This window comes from Micromys minutus, assembly GCF_963924665.1.
Source record: "Micromys minutus genome assembly, chromosome: 15".
Classification (NCBI taxonomy): Eukaryota; Metazoa; Chordata; class Mammalia; order Rodentia; family Muridae; genus Micromys; species Micromys minutus.
Window position 1 is genome coordinate 36,132,198 of NC_137984.1, and position 19,780 is coordinate 36,151,977.

At 36.0% G+C, this 19,780-nt stretch overlaps 1 protein-coding gene across 2 annotated transcripts in view; it reads left to right on the forward strand.

Annotated features, from left to right (window-relative positions):
• Positions 1-19,780, forward strand: part of AFG2A (AFG2 AAA ATPase homolog A) — a gene marked incomplete at its 5' end in the record, with an annotated part of 172,123 nt that overhangs the window by 20,353 nt on the left and 131,990 nt on the right. For both annotated transcript variants that reach the window (XM_080929327.1, XM_080929328.1), the window contains one exon: positions 8,831-8,985. In XM_080929327.1, coding sequence (XP_080785453.1) covers positions 8,831-8,985 — 155 coding nt within the window. The remainder of the gene's footprint in view (positions 1-8,830; positions 8,986-19,780) is intronic.

Here is a 19,780-nt window from a genome sequence, read left to right on the forward strand (position 1 = left end):
CTTAAATGAAGGTAGCTTTTATGAGCTGCTGAAATAGTTGGTTCAATAAATTTGATGTTCAAAAAGTTTATTGAAAGAAGTCTATTTTCCTGAAGGATTTCATTCTCTTAAACTTCTGAAGATCTGTAATCTTAATCTGTCTGTAATCTTAGATGTATTCCTAAATCTCTGATGGTATGTTTTCATTTCCTTTCCTATGCTGGGTTCTCTTTGCCCCTACTGTGGCATGTTGATTCCAGTTTGTCATTTGTAGAGAAATGGCATGAGGAGACTACTCCTAGCCTGCTAGCTGCAAGATAAATGAAGGATATTTGAGAATACCAGCATACTGGGACAAAGAGTAAGAATACTTTCTCTTCAGAGAATCCTGCTGTTCTGCCAAGCAAGCCGCATGTCTGGGGAAGTGGCTTTCTTGATCCTTTTCTCATGACAAAGTAACTTTGTTTTAGTTATAAGAAGCAACAGATCTAAGAGTTGGACTGCTGACAGATTCCTCAGTCTGCAAGGAGGTTTCAGTCACTTTGAACCAAGATTAGCTATTGCTAGGGAAACAGCACATGGTGAGAACTAGAAACTGGGAAATCTTTATTCTGCCTTGCCTTTAAAAGAAGTTGAAACTTTGAATAAATTGTGCATTGGCTGAGTTGGCAGTATACTCTCTGTATCCTGGTTAATGTAGCTTTTCCCTTGGGACCCCAATGTACTAGACATTGACAGTCATATTTTCATAATATGCTTTCAAAAAGGTTTAATTCTTGTCATAATTTGTTTCTAAATAAGAAATTTTATTATTTAGAGCTTTAATTTTGAATGGGGGTCAATTTTTGTGCTTAAACCACTAATTTATATTTGTATAATTTATTAGCTTTGAAAGCTTTTTTATTTTTTTCATCCTTTTAAAAATTATATTTAAAATTTTTTTTTTTTTTTTTTTTTGTGTGTTTGTTAAATGGGGTCCGCTAGGGCTGGAGTTACAGGTAGTTGGGAGCCACTGATGGGGTTCTGGGAGCAGAACTCAGGTCCTTTGTAGCCGTAGCCGATGCTCTTAAATGCTGAGCCATTTCTTTAGCCATTGCTTCAAGAAAAATGAATTCTAGGGAGAAACATTAGAATGCTTGAGTATTTTACTTCTGATGAAAAAAGTAATTCTTTCACTTTGTAACAATTACCATAATTTTTATAATTACCATAATTGTAGGCCATGTAGTTTACCAGGTAAATAGAATCATTCTTTAGTATCTTACAGCATAAGGATAAGTCCTTTTCTGTCTTCCTTCTGTGCTGCTTTTAGCATCACAGGGAACAATGGGACTTGATGCAGAAATAAATTCCTTTGGTCCAAGAAACAGTTGTATCAGTGGATAACTTTGCTTCCTTGATTTGTCTATACGGTAACTAAGAGTCTAGATTACTGTGTTGCTTTATGGACTTACACATGATACCAGGCAGGTCTTCAGTCTTTAGTCCTTTAACACATACTTCTTGACTTTATACTATATACCGTTATACTGAGGGAGGCTTTAGGATTCTTGATCTCTAGACATTCTGCGTCTAACGAAGGAGAGACAAGTGTAAAGAACTGCTTGTTCAGTAATGAAGTAGTCATAAAAATGGGGAAAATACAGTGATTTTTTTTTTTCAAAGAAAAGAAGTGTGGTTATATAAAGAAAGTGGCTTCTGTTTCAAATGAAGGTGAGGAAGAGGAACTATCTCTTTAACCTTCTAACCAGCCCTGTGAGAGAAGCATGTGGTTTTTTCCTTTAAAAATCAAGTCATAAAACACATGTGTTTCAGGATAGTATGACTTTACAGGTTAATTATAGAATCTATATAAAGTTTAAAAAGAAAAAGCAAATATTTTCTGGTCTGACTTCCCTAATCTGTTTTATTCTAGTTTAGTTCTTACTCAGCTGTGATGCCATAGCTTTTAGAAAGAGTAATGGTAGAACTACAGTGTCCAGTGTGTTAAATTAATTGTTTGGATATGTTGTCCTCAATGCTAGTATATATTACAATATTGGCATCATTCTTTTATCTTTATATAGCAAAATAAATTAAGAACAGGGTGCCATGCAGCAGGGTAATTAATGAATAGATTTTTTAATTTAAAAAAATTTATATGTATGGATATTTTGCCTGCATGTATGTCTGTTTATCGTATGTGTGTCTGGTCACTATGAAGGCTGGCAAAGGATTTCAGATCTCCTGGGACTGGAATTACAGACAGTTGTGAATTGCCATAGGTATGCTTTTCATCTGTAAAAGCAGCCAGTGTTCTACTGTTAAGGCTTCTTTCCTCCACATGAATAGGTTTTGAGGAAGGGTTGGGTACTTTTGCACTTAAAATCAGATTTGTGGTCTAAGTCAAGTTTGAGCCTTATTCTTTTCTATTTGTGAATTGAGAGACTTAGGGAAGATAGCATTGGGGAGATACTTAATGCAGTCATGATTTTCATTGTATAAGGGAAGGGAGAAGATGACAAAGAAACACCCAAGTTATTCACCAAGCCTGCCGTGGTCTCATCATCCCTGCAGTGGGAGGATGTATCAGGATGCTTCCCCAGAGTATGGATATTTAGGCTGTTCCACAGTTTATGGGACTGATGCTGCATTTGATGTTGTGTTTATTCTAAACTTGTGATAACCTCTAAGCTTCTCTATTATCTAAGTTTGCTGCTATCTCAATATGAAAATTGGAAATATTACAATATTATTGATCTAACTGGACTTCTTGTCTGACCAGTTATAATACTTGATGGTGATACCTGGGAATCAAATTATTCCAGATGTTATAATTTGAGCTAATGTGATGTGATGAGCTGTGTACAACTCAGAGACTTCTGTTTTGAAGCTTACCTTTGTAAACAAAGAGCAGCTTTTGAAATATTTTATTTCAAATGGACACACTGCTTAAAATGTAGACTATGTTATCCTGAATCTTAATGTCAGTATCCTGGGCTTAGGCTGCTTTTCTTTTCTTTTTTTCTTTTTTTTCCTTAATTCGCTTTATATCCTGCTCTCTGCTCCTCTCCACCCATCACCCTCCCACAGTCCTTCCCCCACACTCCCCTCCCCTTCTCTTGAGGGGTTGAGGGTCCCCCGATATTTGCCCACCTGGCTGGCACTTTAAGTCTCTATGAAGCTAGGCACTTACTTACCAACTGAGGCCAGACAAGGCAGTTTAGCTAGAAGAACATCCCACATATAGGCAACAGCTTTTGGGATAGTCTTCGTTCCAGTTGCTTGGGGCCCACATGAAGACCAAGCTACAGTAGGGAAGCATAGGTCCAGCATGTTTGTGTGTTTTGGTTGGTAGAGCAGACTCCTAAGAGCCCCAAGGGTCCAGGTTAGTTGATTCTGTTGGTCCTGCAGACCTTCCTCCTTTCATAAGAGTCCCAAGTTCCATCCACTCTTTGGCTCTGGGTATCTGTATCTGTCTGCATCAGCGGCTGGGTGGAGCCTCTCAGAAGACAAAATGCTCTTGTCTGTAAGCATAACAGAGTATTATTAATAGTGTTAGTGATCGTACTTGCCCATGGGATAGGTCTCAAGTTGGGCTGGTTACTGGATGGCCATTCCCTCAGTCTATATTCCATCCTCGTCCCTGCATTTCTTGTAGTTAGGATAATTTTGGGTTGAAGCTTTGTGGATAGGTTGGTATCTCTGACACTCCACTGGAACTTTTCAGGTTCCATATCCCCAATATAGTAAGTCACAATTTGGTTATCTAACTGACTAGTTGCATAGCCTTTTTTCCCCTCAGATTTTATAATGTTTTAAATTAACAACATAGATAAGCAGAGCACAATCTTCTGGAAAGCATGAAGTGTTAGTTATGTAGTGGTGATGAGAATTATGCAAGCTATTTTGAATGTTGGAAGGTAATAGTGTTTCCCAAATATAGAGATTTATTCTAAACTTTTCTTCCAAGGCTGCATGTGCCATTTCAGGAGAATGACTATAAATAGAGTTTGATTTCTTCAAGGAGTGGGTTGTCATGGTTTTGTTTTTTGTTTTTTTAAAAGGAAGTATTTGCTTTTCATTGCTGAGAATTTATTTCAGTATTTATGTTGATTACACAGTGTTTTAACATATTTATACCGAAGTGGGTTTTTTTTTTTTTTTTTTTTTTAAGGATAATGTCATAAAATAGAAGGAATTCAAACTTAACCAGTGGCTTTATCATTTTAGCACTTAAATTTGTTTACTAGCAACATTGAGTCTGATTTTTATGACTCATAGAAATTCTTACCTGTAGTGTCCAGAGCTCTGAGATGTTGATACTTGCTACTTTTCCCTGCATTCCTGAACTAGATTTTTGTTTAAGCAGAATTGTTTTTGGAGCATCTAGTTTATACTTAATAGTGTGGGTGTTATGAAAGGTTCTCTTTCTGGCAGTTTTTTTCCCCACCCTCTCTCAACATTTTTTTACCACATTTTAAATTCTATTAAATGTTTTCTATATTTGAATTAAAATACTGATTCTATTTTTTTAATCACTATTTTAAAGCCCAGGGAAATAGTATAGTTGCATAGATTGGGTTTTTATTGCTATGAAGAGACACCATGACCATGGCAGTTTTTATGAAGGAAAACATTCAATGGGGGCTGGCTTATAGTTTTGGAAGTTCATTATCATCATGGCAAGAATCATCATGGCCTGCAGGCAGACATGATTCTGGAGAAGGAGCTGAGAGTTCTCTGTACATCTTGATTCACAGGCAGCAGTAGACTGCCTCCATTTCATCTATTGAGTATATGAAACCCCAAAGCCTGATTCCGTAGTAACTTAACATACTTCCTTCAACAAGCACACACCTACTCCAACAAGGCCACACCTCCTAGTAATGCTACTCCTATAGACCAAGTTTTCAAGCATAGGAGTCTGGGGGCCATTCCTATTCAAACCATCACACATGCTTGTGGAACTCTGGGTTAAAATGGTAGTTTTATACTTTGTCAGTTAAGAGGAGTAGGACAATCCATTCTGCATTTTGATTTGTTTCTTCAGTAGCTAAATGGGGTAGCAGTCTTATGGTATCATAGTGATTAACGTGCTATATGTATCTTTTATGTACTATTAATACTGTGCTGTAAGAGACAAAAATATCTTCCTCAATATCCAGACACACAAAGGCTCAATGTATTATTGAATAAATGAATGAATGAGTAGTCAATATTGAAGATTGCCTGTAGTTCATGAGTATATCTTCTCAATGGATTCATGATAAAATAATAATTACTTTTTAAAAATTACTTACTTAGTGTGTGTCTGCATGCATGTGTGTCTCACAACACTTTTCTGGAGATTAGAGGACAACATGAAGGGCTCCATTTTCTTCTTCAGCTTTGTGGACCCTGGGAATTGAGCTCAGATTGCTAGGCCTGGCATCAGATACTCTTATCCATCTGCTTCACCTTGGCACATAATTGCTTTAATATAAGTTGTAACTGAGTTTTCAGGCAATATAAATATAGAACCATAGTATTAATATCCTTTTGAAAACTTTTTGTAAACAAATTTTCAAAATAAAAGCTCTTTTCTGCCCTCTTTTCAAGTTGTGTTTTTCTCTTTTACTCATCTTCCTTAACATAATTATATAAAATGTTCTAGAAACTGAAATTTTTATAAGGGCTCGTCATTGTCTTAGTTAGGGTTTTAGTGATGTAAACAGACACTGTGACCAAGGCAGCTCTTATAAAGGACACCATTTAATTGGGACTGCCTTACAGGTTCAAGAGGTTCAGTCCAGTATCATCAAGGCAGGAACATGGATGGCAGCATCCAGGCAGTCATGGTGCAGGAGGAGCTGAGAGTTGTACATCTACATCTGAAGGCTGCTAGCAGAATACTGATTTCTAGACAGCTATGATGAAGGTCTTACAGCCCACACCCACAGTGAAACACATATTCTAAGAGCATATACAACCATCACTGTCATGAAGCTCTTTATTATGTCTGTTAGCTTATTTTAGTCATATTTAGCTATATTATGTTTAGTAGTATATTAAATTCTTTGTTAAAATGCCCCACAGCATTAGAGTTTGTGTGTAGACAACTCCCAAAGCTTTTAAAGATATATTTTTTTCTAAGTCATCATGTCTTTAAGTACTTGGGTTGCAGTTACTTTTTAATTTAGCACAATATTTTAATTTGGTCCTCTACTGAAAGAAAGTTGCCAAGGTAGTTTAATACATTTATTCATAAGCACCTACACAAGGAATTATTACAAAGAACCTTGCTTCCTCATTTGTGGGGGGATTAGATACACATTTACCTTTTCATGCTTTAGTAATAAAATATTAAGGAAGATGACCCACTTATTAGGTAAAATAATACTTTCATTTTTCACTTAAGTCTATAGTTCTTTAAAGTATCACCGTGGTATTATTTCATAGTGCCCCCCATTCACTTCACTTTTACTTACTGAATTGAAAAAAAACTTTCTGAATTAATCTATCTAGACATGAAAATTCATAAACCATAAAACAGAGTAATGCATTTTCTAAAGTGAGCTTAGGAGTGCTTAGAACAGGATGGAAAAAGAGTAGTAACTGAGCCACACTCTCTAGCTCATATCATCTTATCAACTCGAGACGATCACCGTTTGCTTTTAACACTGTAGATGAGTTTTTCCTATTTGGTGCTGTCGCCTTTGACCTGTAATGTGATTTAAGAACTCTAGTATTTTACTCTGGATTGAGATTTATTTTCATTGTTGTATTTCATGATAAAGATGTTAAGAATAATAATGATAATTTACAGTATATATACTTTCTTACTATATTTATTTAGATTTTCAGGTTTTTTAGTGTTGCTTCAAATATTATTGATTTGTAGGGATTCTTAATATATAGCTTGATGTGAGGCTTTGTTAGATGTGTCTTTTCCTACAGTGCAATCAAGTCTATTTTAAGGCTTATGTATTTACTCTTCATGATGTCTTTGGAGGGTCAGAAATTAATAATTAGTTACACTTATTATAATGTAATACATTCAGTTTATCATTTGTGTCTTACTTAAAAAATTGTGTTCGCTAAGTGTAGTTCAGTGATAAGAGTGCTTGCCTAATGTACATGAAGATCTGGGTTTGTCCTCAGCACTTTGGAATACAGCTAGTAATGTTGGTCAAGTGCAGTGTCATGACTGTTTTGTCTAACCTGGACCTATTGACACTTCATTCTTTGCTTTCACATCGCTCCCTGTAATTCATTTACTTCTTCCATTTGAATATTCCTCTAACTAGTACAATTCACTGAAATGATGTTCCATTTTGTCTTGCACCAAGACTGAGTGTTCTGGATTCTGTGTTTATCAGTTTGTTTACTTCATATAAAGTATTGAGATATGTGTGTGTGCATCTTGTCTACATGCCTATCTGTTTTTTCTGTGTTTGGAAACATCCATAGAATTTTGCAATTTAGATTGTTAGTTTCTATAACTCCATAAAATGTTTTAGAAAAAGACTCAAACAATCTCTTTGCCTCTTTCCTACCCTCTCCCCTCTTTGTGCTGGGGATCAAACCCAGGAGCATTTCAGTTGTATACATATTTTTTTCCATGTATAATATTTAGTTTTTTGTCTATAATACTATTTATGATATTACTTTTTCTCTTGACTTAACTGTACTAGATGCTAGGAAATTTAAAATATATGTGGAGGCCAGACATTGGTTGTCTTCTCTCTTTTCACCATACTGTTTGAGAGACAGTTTCTCAGCAAACCTGGAGTTTACTGACTTTTGTATTGGATGGCCAGCAGGACACTGAGATCCTTCTGGTCCAGTGCTGGGATTGCAGGAGCATGACATAACACACCTTTTTTACATGTGTTCTGGGGATCAAACTTTGGCAGTATAAAATGTTTCCATTTTGTGCTCAGAACTAAGTGTTGTTGTGCTATGCAGCACATAGAAACACTGCAAAGATTCATTATGCATGGAATTTTGAATTAACTGTTGCATGTTTAGAAATTTAACTATTGCCAGATTATTTTGTTAACCCCACATTCAGTTATCTAGAGTTACTGCCCACAGATAAGAATCTGGACTCTAAACTCTGTTACATTGTATGCACTGGAAACTTCATACCTGCCATTTGAAAGAGGTAGTTGGGTATTCATTCTTGTTGGTGTTTGAACTGTAAGCAAACACCAAAACATTTAGCATATTTGATGATTCTGGTTAGAGCCATCTTTTTTTTTTTTAACATATCTAAATTTTATTTTCTTGAGTATTTTTTTTAGTGAATTATATTTGTGATACTACTCTATTCTCGTTACTTCGCTGTTTTAAGAAAAACAAAACCAGTTTCTTCTGGTTTTTAAATTGTAAACTTTCCTGAGTGAGCATTCTTTCATCTTTAGTCTCTCTTAGTAACCTCATAAAAGTTGTTTCCTGTCTTGGGTTCGAGTATCACATTTCCATGTATCTACTGAATGATTATTTCAGATCTTCCCCCACCCAGTTTCCCTAAACTTGTGGGTTGGCTTTAGTCTACTCAGAAAAGGAGCAGTGGCAGAAGGCTTGTTACTATTGTATTTATTTTAATGACACCCAAACATGTACTTTTGCAAAATACCTGTCCTCTCATACATAATTTCAGTTGTCAGTTTGTTTCCACTGCCTAACTTAGGCACTTAAGTTTGCTTTAATCTTCCTTTCTCCTTCAACCTTAATCTTACCCCTCATACCATACATAGTTTAAGTATAAAATACTGTAATACCCAAAATAATGCTAATACCCACAGAGTTTGGGGTTAGTACTCTTGCTACCTAGTTGATATTTATGGAATAGGTGTTAAGTTTTGTTTTATTTTCCTCTTTGTAGGTTTGTATGCCTTGCGAAGAGTCCTGAGGAAACAGCCTAACCTCCCTGATAGCAAGGTGGCTGGCATGGTGAAGATTACTCTAAATGATTTCTTACAGGGGATGAATGACATCAGGCCTAGTGCTATGAGAGAGGTAGCAATTGATGTTCCAAATGTGAGTAATTTATACTCTCTGCCAGCTTTACTATTTGAATAATACATTCTAAAGGAAACTGAGACTCCAAGATGACTGACATACTAGGTTAGCCTTTTTAAGTACAATGTTCTTATGAAGGGAACTCAGAGAGGCCCTCTTATATGCCCTTTACCTGGTTTTTCTCTTGTGACGGCATCCTGTAAAACTGGATTTGGCATGTACACTGCTCAGGTCTGTTTCTCTGGCTCAGATTGTCTCACTTTCATTTGGATTTTGAGTAACTGGTGTATTTAGGCCTGTGAAGTTTATCAGATGCAAAGACTTGTATTGTGCTTGTCACTACATTTAAATCACCTCATTCTCACACTACATTTTTATAATCATGCCCAACTCAGTCCTCATGACATTTTAAAACTTTTATTACTTTAAAAAATAATGTAAATGGAATAATACCAGATACCACCTTTTAGAATTAGCTTTTTTACTTAATATAATTCTCTGGAAATTCATCTAAATCAGTGGTTTTCAGTTTGTGGGGGGGGGAGTCTCATGTCAGATATTTAGATTACAGTTGATAATAGCAAAATTACAGTAATGAAGTAGCAACAAGAATAGTTTTATGGTTGGGGGTCACCAAAACATGAAGAACTCTATTAAAGTGTTGCAGTATTAGCAATGTTGAGAATCACAGATCCAAAAGTTCTATGTATCAGTTTGTTCCTCTTTTTATTTCAGTGGTTAAGGCAGCTTTATGCTATTAAATCAAAATACCCAGCAATAGATTTGATAAAAGAAATATTTTCTTTTGTTCATGCTTTAGTAGAATTTCAATTATTTGTTTTTTTTTTTTTTTTTTTGAGACAGAGCTTTAAGAGTCCAGGCTAGTTGAACTCACTGTTTAGTGAGGGTGGCTATGGTTCCTCCTCCTTCTGCCTCAGAAGGACCGGGGGGGGGGGGGGTATGTGTTTGTGTGTATGTACATGTGCACATGCTTGTATGTAAATATGCATACATGGGTGTGTATGTGGAGATTGGATGTCAATGTCAATGTTGGTTTCCACTTTACTTTTGAGAAAGTGTCTTTATGAACCTGGAGCTCATCCATATAACTTTGCTGGCTAATCAGCTTCAAGGGTCTGTCTCTTCCTCCCCAGCACTTGGATTATAGATGTGCATTAGTATTTGTTGTTCTATGTGGGTCCTGGAGTTCCAAACTCAGGTCCTTATGCTTGTATTATAAATACTTGATTTACATAGACAGCTTCCTCATGCTTGTTGGTGTCAAATATTGTTGGTTTTCAGAGGCAGAGGGGTAGGACTGAATGACAAAGAAAACTGCTCACCTGTGTAAGCTGGGAAATGAAAGTGAGAAAATGAGGGATCGGACATATTTATCTTACAGGCACACTTGAAACCTCTCAGTAGGTTTTATTGTGGAATGTTTCCACCAGTGTCCAAGGTGCTTAGTTGAGAAAGAAGCCTTTAATAGAGATGGACTTTGAGAGAGGTTTTAAGATAACCATAACAGTATTCTATAAATGTGTTTATTGATACCTCTGTTGCCTCCAGCTTTTTACTACTGTGAGTGAAGCCAGTATGAACTGGTATTATATAAATGTAAGTTTTGGGTTTTTTGTTTTTTCCTCCACTTGAGTAGATGACCAAGAGTAAAATTTAAATTGACCGATTAGGTTATATTTTAACTTTTTGTAGTAAACTTAGTTTTCTTGGAAAATATTAGCCTAATATTACAACAGTCAAGTTTGACCATTATCAACTAAAGATATTTAATGTTTCTTCAGAGTTTATGTATGGGTTTTTGTAATGTCCCAACTGTACCTGATTTCAAGAAAAATTATCTGGATGATTATTAGTAATAATTGTTGCTAGACATGAGCTTACTACCATACTGTTTTCTATCTTATAGTTCCTGTATTCTACTGCTGTCTTTGTATGTATTGTAAGGATTTTTTTGCAGCAGTGTCTTGATTCCTGTCTCATGATTTCTGTGTCTGTTACAGGTTTCTTTTTGTGATTAGGCTTACCTCAGATTTCTAATAGCTCAAAGTTTATTTTAAGCCAATAAATGAAGCTGCACCTTTGCACCTCTAATAATACTCATGTCATGCTTAACATCACTATTATATCATCTTTATAAATTATTAGTACTTTTGTCCTTTAGGCTCATAGTAGTGTTAGTGATATATGGACATTGTGAACAGGATTACACTATCTGAACCTTAATAGGGAATATAGATTTTATTGTTAGCATCTTTTCATTTCAGATTGAAAAATGCTATATTTCCCTTAATTTCTAAAGCCCTTTTCCCTCCCCCTTTTTAACTTTATTTTAAAAAAACAAAGATAAATGTACAGATTTTTAAGCATTTTTACATAAAAGTATACAAACACATTTTTATAAGGTTGTAATTAAGTATTTGTGGGTACCTATACATACACATATGTATATATGTAACAATAATATAGGAAAAGAGGTTATTAATATGAGGAGATAGGAGAGAAACTGGGAGGGGCTGTAGGAAAAAAAGGGGATGTGATACAGTTCTATTTTAATTAAAATATATTCTTGTTTTCCTTTTTTCTTGATCTTCACACAGTCTGTGGGTTGTTTCTGGGGTGTTCGAGGCTTTCTAGGGTTAGTATCCCATTATCAGTGACTGCATATTATGTCTGTTCTTTTGTGACTGGGTTATCTTACTCAGGATGATATTCTCTAGATGCATTCATTTTCTTGAGAATTTCGTTAGGCCATTGTTTCTGATAGCTAAGTAGTACTCCATTGTGTAAATGTACCACAATTTTTGTATCCATTTATCTACTGAAGGACATCTGGGTTCTTTCCAGCTTCTGGCTATTATAAATAGAGCTGCAATGAATATTGTGGTGCATGTATCTTTGTTGTATGTTGGAGTATCTCTGGGGTAAATGCCCAGAAGTGGAATAGCTGGGTCTTCAGGTAGTACTATGTCCATTTTTCTGAGGAACCGCCAGACTGATTTCCAGAGTGGTTGTATCAGTTTACAACCCCACCAGCAGTGGAGAAGTGTTCCTCTTTCTCCGCATCCTCGCCAGCATCTATTGTCTTCTGAGTTTTGGATCTTGGCCAATCTGACTGGTATGAGGTGGAATCTCAGGGTTGTTTTGATTTGCATTTCCCTGATGGCTAAGGATGTTGAGCACTTCCTTAGATGTTTCTCAGCCATTTGATATTCCTCAATTGAGAACTTTTTGTTTATGTCTGTACCCCATTTTTTAATAGGGTTGTTTGATTCTCTGGTATCTCGCTTTTTGAGTTCTTTGTATACCTTGGATATTAGGCCTCTATCTGATGTGGGGTTGGTAAATATCTTTTCCCACTCTGTTGGCTGCCTTTTTGTTTTCATGATAGTGTCTTTAGTCTTACAGAAACTTTGCAATCTCATTAAGTCCCATTAGTCAATCTTTGACCTTAGAGCTCGAGCTATTGGTGTTCTGTTCAGGAAATTTTCTCCTGTGCCTATGAGTTCTAAGGTTTTCCCGACTTTCTCATCTAATAGTTTCAGTGTACCTGGTTTAATGTGGAGATCTTTGATCCACTTGCACTTGAGCTTTGTACAAGGAGATAAGAAAGCGTCTATTTTCATTCTTCTACATGCTGAGTACCAGTTGGACCAACACCATTTGTTGAATAGGCTGTCCTTTTTCCATTGAATGTTTACAGCTTCTTTGTCAAAAATCAGGTGACCATATACGTGAGGGCTCATTTCTGGATCTTCTATTCTGTTGATCCACATGCCTATTTCTGTACCAGTACCATGCAGTTTTTAGCACAATTGCCTTGTAATATAGCTTGAGGTCAGGGATAGTAATTCCCACAGATGTTTTCTTGTTGTTGAGGATGGATTTCACTATTCTAAGTCTTTTGTTATTCCAAATGAAATTGCACATTACTCTTTCCAACTCAGTGAAGAACTGGGTTGGAATTTTGATGGAGATTGCATTGAATCTGTAGATTGCTTTTGGTAAAATGGCCATTTTTAAAATGTTGATCCTTTCAATCCATGAGCCTGGGAGATCTTTCCATTTTCTGAGATCTTCCTCGATTTTCTTCTTTAAAGGTTTGAAGTTCTTGTCATACAGGTCCTTCACTTGCTTAGTTAGAGTCACACCAAGGTATTTCATAGTTTTTGTGACTATTATGAAGGGTATCTTTTCCCTAATTTCTTTCTCCACATGTTTGTCCTTTGAATATAGGAAGGCTACTGATTTGTGTGAGTTAATTTTATATCCAGCCACTTTTCGGAACTTGTTTATCAGCTGTAGGAGTTCTCTAGTGGAATTTGCTGGGTCACTTAAGTACACTATCATGTCATCTGCAAACAGTGATGTTTTTACTTCTCTGTGTGGTTTAGGAATGAGGGTTATTGTAGCCTCAAAAAATGAGTTGGGTAGTTTTCTATCTAATTCTATTTTGTGGAATAGTTTGGAGAGTATTGGTATTATGTCGTCAAAAAATGTCTGATAAAATTCTGCACTAAACCCATCTGGACCTGGGCTTTTTTTGGTTGGGAGGCTTTTGATGACTGCCTCTATTTCTTTAGGTGTTATGGGATTATTTAGATGGTTTACCTGGTCCTGATTTAACTTTAGTACCTTGTATCTGTCTAGGAAATCATCCATTTCCTCCAGATTTTCCAGCTTTGTTGAGTATAGCCTTTTGTAGTATGATCTGATGATTTCTTGAATTTCCTCAGTTTCAGTTGTTATTTCTCCACTTTCCTTTCTGATTTTGTTAATTTGGATACTCTCTCTTTGCCCTCTAGTTAGTCTGGCTAAGGGTTTATCAATCTTGTTGATTTCCTCAAAGAACCAGCTCTTGGTTTTGTTGATTCTTTCAATGGTTCTTTTTGTTTCTATTTGGTCGATTTCTGCCCAAAGTTTGATTATTTCTTGCCATCTACTCCTCTTGGGTGTATCTGCTTCCTTTTGTTCTAGAGCTTTCAGCTGTGCTGTCAAGTTGCTGATGTATGCTCTCTCCAGTTTTTTTTTGGAAGCACTCAGAGCTATGAGTTTTCCTCTCTGTACTGCTTTCATTGCACACCATAGGTTTGGGTATGTTGTGTTTTCGTTTTCATTGAATTCTAGAAAATCCTTGATTTCTTTCTTTATTTTTTCCTTGACCCTTATATCATTTAATAGAGCATTGTTTAGTTTCCATGTGTATGTGGGCTTTTTGTTGTCTTTGTTGTTGTTAAAGACCAGCCTTAGACCATGGTGGTCTGAGAGGATGCATGGGAGTATTTCAATCTTCTTATATTTATTGAGGCTCGTTTTGTGACCAATTATGTTTTCAGTTTTGGAGAAGTTGCCATGAGGTGCTGAGAAGAAGGTGTATTTTTTTTTTTTTTAAGGATGATATGTTCTGTAGATATCTATTAAATCCAGTTGGTTTATAACCTCTGCTAGTTTTACAGTATCCTTTTTCAGTTTTTGTTTCCCTGATCTGTCCATTGGTAAGAGTGGAGTATTGAGGTCTCCCACTATTATTGTGTGCGGTGTAATGTATTTTTTGAGCTTTAGTAGGGTTTCTTTTATGAATATTGGTGCTTTTGTATTTGGAGCATATCTGTTAAGGATTGAGAGTTCCTCCTGACAAATTTTCCCTGTAATGAGTAAAAAGTGTCCTTCCTTATCTTTTTTGATAACTTTTGGTTGAAAATCTACTTTATTCGATATTAGAATGGCGAGTCCAACTTGCTTCTTGGAGCCATTTGCTTGGAAGGTTTTTTTCCCACCCTTTTACTCTGAGATAGTGTCTGTCTTTGTCTCTGAGATGAGTTTCTTGTATGCAACAAATTGCTGGGTTTTGTTTATGAATCCAGTCTGATAGCCTATGTCTTTTTATTGGAGAATTGAGTCCATTTATGTTAACAGATATCAAGGAATAATGGTTGCTGTTTCCTGCTATTTTTGCTTTTGGAGGTTGAATTGTGCTTGTATGTCTTTCTTCTTTTGCTTTTCTTGCTTAGAAGTGTTCTTGTTTTTATTGGGATGTAGTTCCCCTGGTTGTAATCGGTTTTCCACCTATAATTTGTTGTAGTGTTGGGTTCCTTGTCAGATATTGTATAAATTTAGTTTTGTCTTGGAATATCTTAGTCTCTCCATCTATGGTGATTGATAGTTTTGCTGGGTATAGCAGCTTTGGCTGGCACCTGTGCTCTGTTAGGGTCTGCATGATGTCTGTCCAGGCTCTTCTAGCTTTCATAGTCTCTTGAGAAATCGGGTGTGATTCTGATTGGTCTGCCTTTTCCCCCCTTTTAATGCAGAATTCTTTGGTGGATTATTTTAAAAATATATCTTCTAGTGCTAGGGAATCTGGCTTATGGTTAAATATTTACCTGCCATGCCCAAGGCCCTGTTTCCATCCCCAATTCTACAAAGTAAAAAGTCATCTCAGCTTTCCTGGCCTGTAGAGTTTCTGCTAAACCCTCATTGGGGATGAGCAGTATGCAAGATGATCTGCTTTTCTCTTGCTGCTTCGGTATCGCTTGACATTTGAAAACTGTTGATGCATGTTGGTAATTAAGTAAATCTTCATATTTATTGTATTTGAAGTCTTCAAGGATTTCCTCAGTCTGTTTGCCCACTTTCCTATGCACAGTTGGGAAGTTTTCTGCCATTATCTCTTTAAGCACTAACCAGTTCTCACCTCCTCTTTTTGCCCTTTCTAGAATTTTTTTATGCCCTTTATGTTCATTTGTTTGTTGGTGTTCCATGAGTCCTGTAGGCCTTTTCACTGCTTTTTCTTACTATGTTAGGTAATTTCAAAAGATCTGTCATAAACTGTGCTTTTTTTTTTCATCTGTTCGATGGGCTGTTGACATTTTTGTTTCAAAATTTTACTTTACTTATGGTATTCTTCAGTTTTAGAATTTATTTTTTTTTCTTTAAATTTTTTCCTTTTACTAAAAATAAATTCTATTCTCATACAATATATCTTGATTATTTATTTCCCCTCCCTTTCCTCCTTCCAGTTCCTCCCTACCTCCCCTTCCTCCCGTTCTCTTCCCTCTCTTTCTATCATTAGAAAAGAACAGGTTTCTAAGACAACCAAACATGACAAAATATAATAAAATTAAGCAAAATCTATCATCAAAGTTGGACAAGGCATCCCAACAAAGGGAAGAGTCCTAAGAGCAGGTACATGAATCAGAAATCTACTTGTTCTCATACTCAGGAGTCCCATAAAAAATACTAAGCTAAAAGTTGTAGTATATATGCAGAGGACCTAGTGCAAATCCTCTGCTTGCTGCTTTGGTCTCTATGAGGTCATATGAGCTGTGCTCAGTTGATTCCGGTGGCTTTGTTCTCCTGTTGTCTTCCATCCTCTTTAGCCCTTACACTCCATGGGGAGAGGGATTTGATGGAGGCATCCTATTTAGATCCTCTCTGTGTGTAATGTCTGGCTTTGAGTTTCTCCATCTGTTCTTATCTGTTGCCACATGAGGCTTTTCTGATGGTGACTGAATACAACTCACCTATGAATATAGCAAAATATTATTAGGAGTCATTTAATTAATACTTTCTTTGTTTTTTTCTTTTTTTAAATTAGTGATGTTTGGTTTTACCCTAGGTCTCTGGGATATCTAGTTTCTGGTTATTGGTCCACCCAGGCAGTGTTGGGTATGAGTTCCATCTCATGGAGTGGTCCTGAAATCAGACATTGGTTGCCTACTTCCACAAGTTCTGTGACACTGTTGTCCCAACATATTTCGTAGGCAGGACAGATTGTAGGTCAAAAGTTTTGTGCGTGTGTTGGTGTTTACATTTCCTTTTTGGTTATCTTTTCAAACCAAAGACATTAGAACATACAGTTGAAGGCACCATGTGGATACCAACTGGACTTTTCCATGTTTAGTGAACTGCATGACTGTTGTCCTCAGCAATGGTGCTCTGTTGTCAGTTTTCAGAGAGCAACCTATTGTCTTAACAACAACTTTGGTTGTTAGGTGGATTTTCACTTGACTCCTACTTGGTCAACAATTGAACTGAATGCAACCTAGTCCTGATACTGAAAGGAAGCCTTGATTGGTTACAAGTGGTCAAGTTGAGACTCCATCCCCCATTACTAGAACACCTCATTAAGATCACTTTCATATATTTTAGGAAGTGTCCACTGTACTAGGCTTCTATATCATCCTTAAAATGCCCTTTAATTCTAGCTGTCTCACCCACCTTCTCTCCCTTTACAGTATTTACCTTTCCTCTTCCTACCTGATCCTTCTGTTTCTTTCCGACTTGTCCCCAGTGTGCTTATAAAATCTATTCTATTGCTCTTAGGAATCCACATGTTCACCCTAAACCTTTCCTCTATACCTAACCTCTCTTGGTCTATGGATTGTAACCTGGTTGCTAGCCATTTTGTTTTTCAGCATTAGAATTTCTGTTTGGTTCTTTATGTTTCTCTTTTGAATCCCCTTAGTTATATATTACTTTCTCAATATTATATAATTGTATATCTTTGGTCCCTTATTATTCACTGATCTTTTTAAGGTGACTGTTTTCAGGGGTTTGTTCATTAGTTTGTAGTTTCACAGGTAGTGTTGTTGTTGTAGTTCTAGATATTCAGGTACAGTACAAGTGATTTATTTTGTCCCTTTGGTGGTATTGTTTTCTTAATTATTTGTGATCATTGTGACATTTTGATGTTATTTGTGCAGGTGAAGAAGAAGATATTTCTCCCGATTTTTACAGATTAGCTTCTTCAAGAAATGTCTTCTTAAGTTAACCTACTAGGAGATTACAGGTTCTGCATGTCGGTTGTTGCTCAAGGCCTCATATGGCCAGGTTCCTGGATCAGCAAATGGGTAGACATGACATCTTGTTTTATGAGTTCTGGCCTAGAACCTCAGTCTGCAGGACTCAGGGTTAATGGTGAGATACTAGGCCTGAAACCTGAGTCCCGAAGACTGGTACTAGGGTAGTTAGAGTAAAACTGTAGTGATAGACTAGAAGCCTAAGGCTAGCCTGGGTCTGAGAGCAGTTTGAGGTAGTGGCTATGGTCATACACCTAGTACATCAGTGCCTCTAGCCTAACTATAAAATTCCATCTCCTTAAATAAGCCCACATCAACTTGAGGGAGATGGCCATTAAGTTAATATCACTTCTGAAGTAAAGATTGCTTGAATCCTATTTATGGAATAACATACTATTTGTATAAATCATTAGAAGTCTGTTTCACTAATTAGGTATTCAAAATGTTCTGCTGTGTTTTTTTGTTTTTTGTTTTTTTGTTTTTTTCTGGCACCTTTTCAGATGAGTCTTGTCAGATGGATGTCTTTATGGATGTGCCTTGTCAGATGAATTTCATCAGATGAACTCATTAGTAGCTCTTTCCTGTTGTAAAGTTTGAGTGAAATGATTTAATTGGCTGTACTTAAGTTTTAGTCTTTATTTACCCTTAGGATAATGGTGAGGACTTTGAGTTTTTGCTTTTTAAATTCCATGGACATTCTTACTCTTTATTTCTTTTTAATAGACTCCAAGAATTGAAGGTTTTTATGATATATTGCTAAGTAATGTTTCCTTTTCTTGGTTAGATGATACAACCTGTACAAACTCTGTTAACTCCATGTTGATTTGACAGACCTTTTTATTTTCTTTGTTTGTTTTGTTTCTTGTTGTCTAGACAGAAAAGTGCTTTCTGTCATTCCCAAGATTCTAGTGTTCCTGGCAGTTTGTCTACTACCTTTTTATAGTTATAAGTACTAAAATTGAACAGGAAAGCACATTTGGGAAATAGATTAATTTTAACCAGGAAATAAGCACTGCCAGAAATAAAAATGTAATTTCAATCTTATGAACCATTTGAGAGTTTAACACCTTCATTCTGCTCTTTATACCTTACTTTTTAGGAGAACGGATAAATAATACGAAAGTAAGTGGAGAGGTGATTACTGTTGCTTGCAATCCTGATTATTGTGATAAAATTAGTTTTTCTTTCAGATTATAACTGGAAAACTTCATTATCAGTACCTGATAATTATTCCTTACATTTGTTATACATATGTTGAAGTACAGTTGTGGGCATATATTGCATTTGTATGTGAACTTGGGAATTCTTAATGATTGGCTAAAGAAAGTGTTTTTTTGTGTGTCTTAATAGGAATGATAACTACGTAAGCCTTCTGGCATTATAGTGGAACTAAAACTCAGGCTTGCTTATGGGAAGTTTCATTGACCACTATTCTTATGGCCTAGAAAACTCCGCATGTAGGTGTGTGATTGTGCTTTTATTTTTACCTTTCCCATTAATATCTAAGAGCATATTTCTGATCCCTTTAAAAGAAGCATCTGGAGATTCTTGGTTTTTTTGTTTTGTTTTAGTTTGGTTTTTTTTTTTTTTTTTTTTTTTTTTTTTCATGAGATTTTAGAATTTTTGTTGTTGTTGGTTTTTTTTTTTTTTTTTTTTTTTTTTTTTTTTTTTAATGTTATAAAGTTGTTGCTGGCCCAGTAAGAACTTTGGAACAGGTACTAAACCACTGCCTGTCTCTTAAATTTATGCTAACAGTTATTAGCACAAAATAAAGCATGAAATTTTTGTTACAATATTTTCTGTGAAATACCACCTTTAAGATTGTTTTTGCTCCTGACAGTATAAAAACTTGGCTTCTGAGTAAAGGTCAGGAGTCCCTTTGGAGTTGACAATGTCTTCTCAGTAACTGCCCCAAGATCTGAAGCCCCTTTGTAGGTTTTCATTTTCACTTTGGAACTAACCCTTTAAAGTAGTTTTTGAAATTTATGTATTTGAGT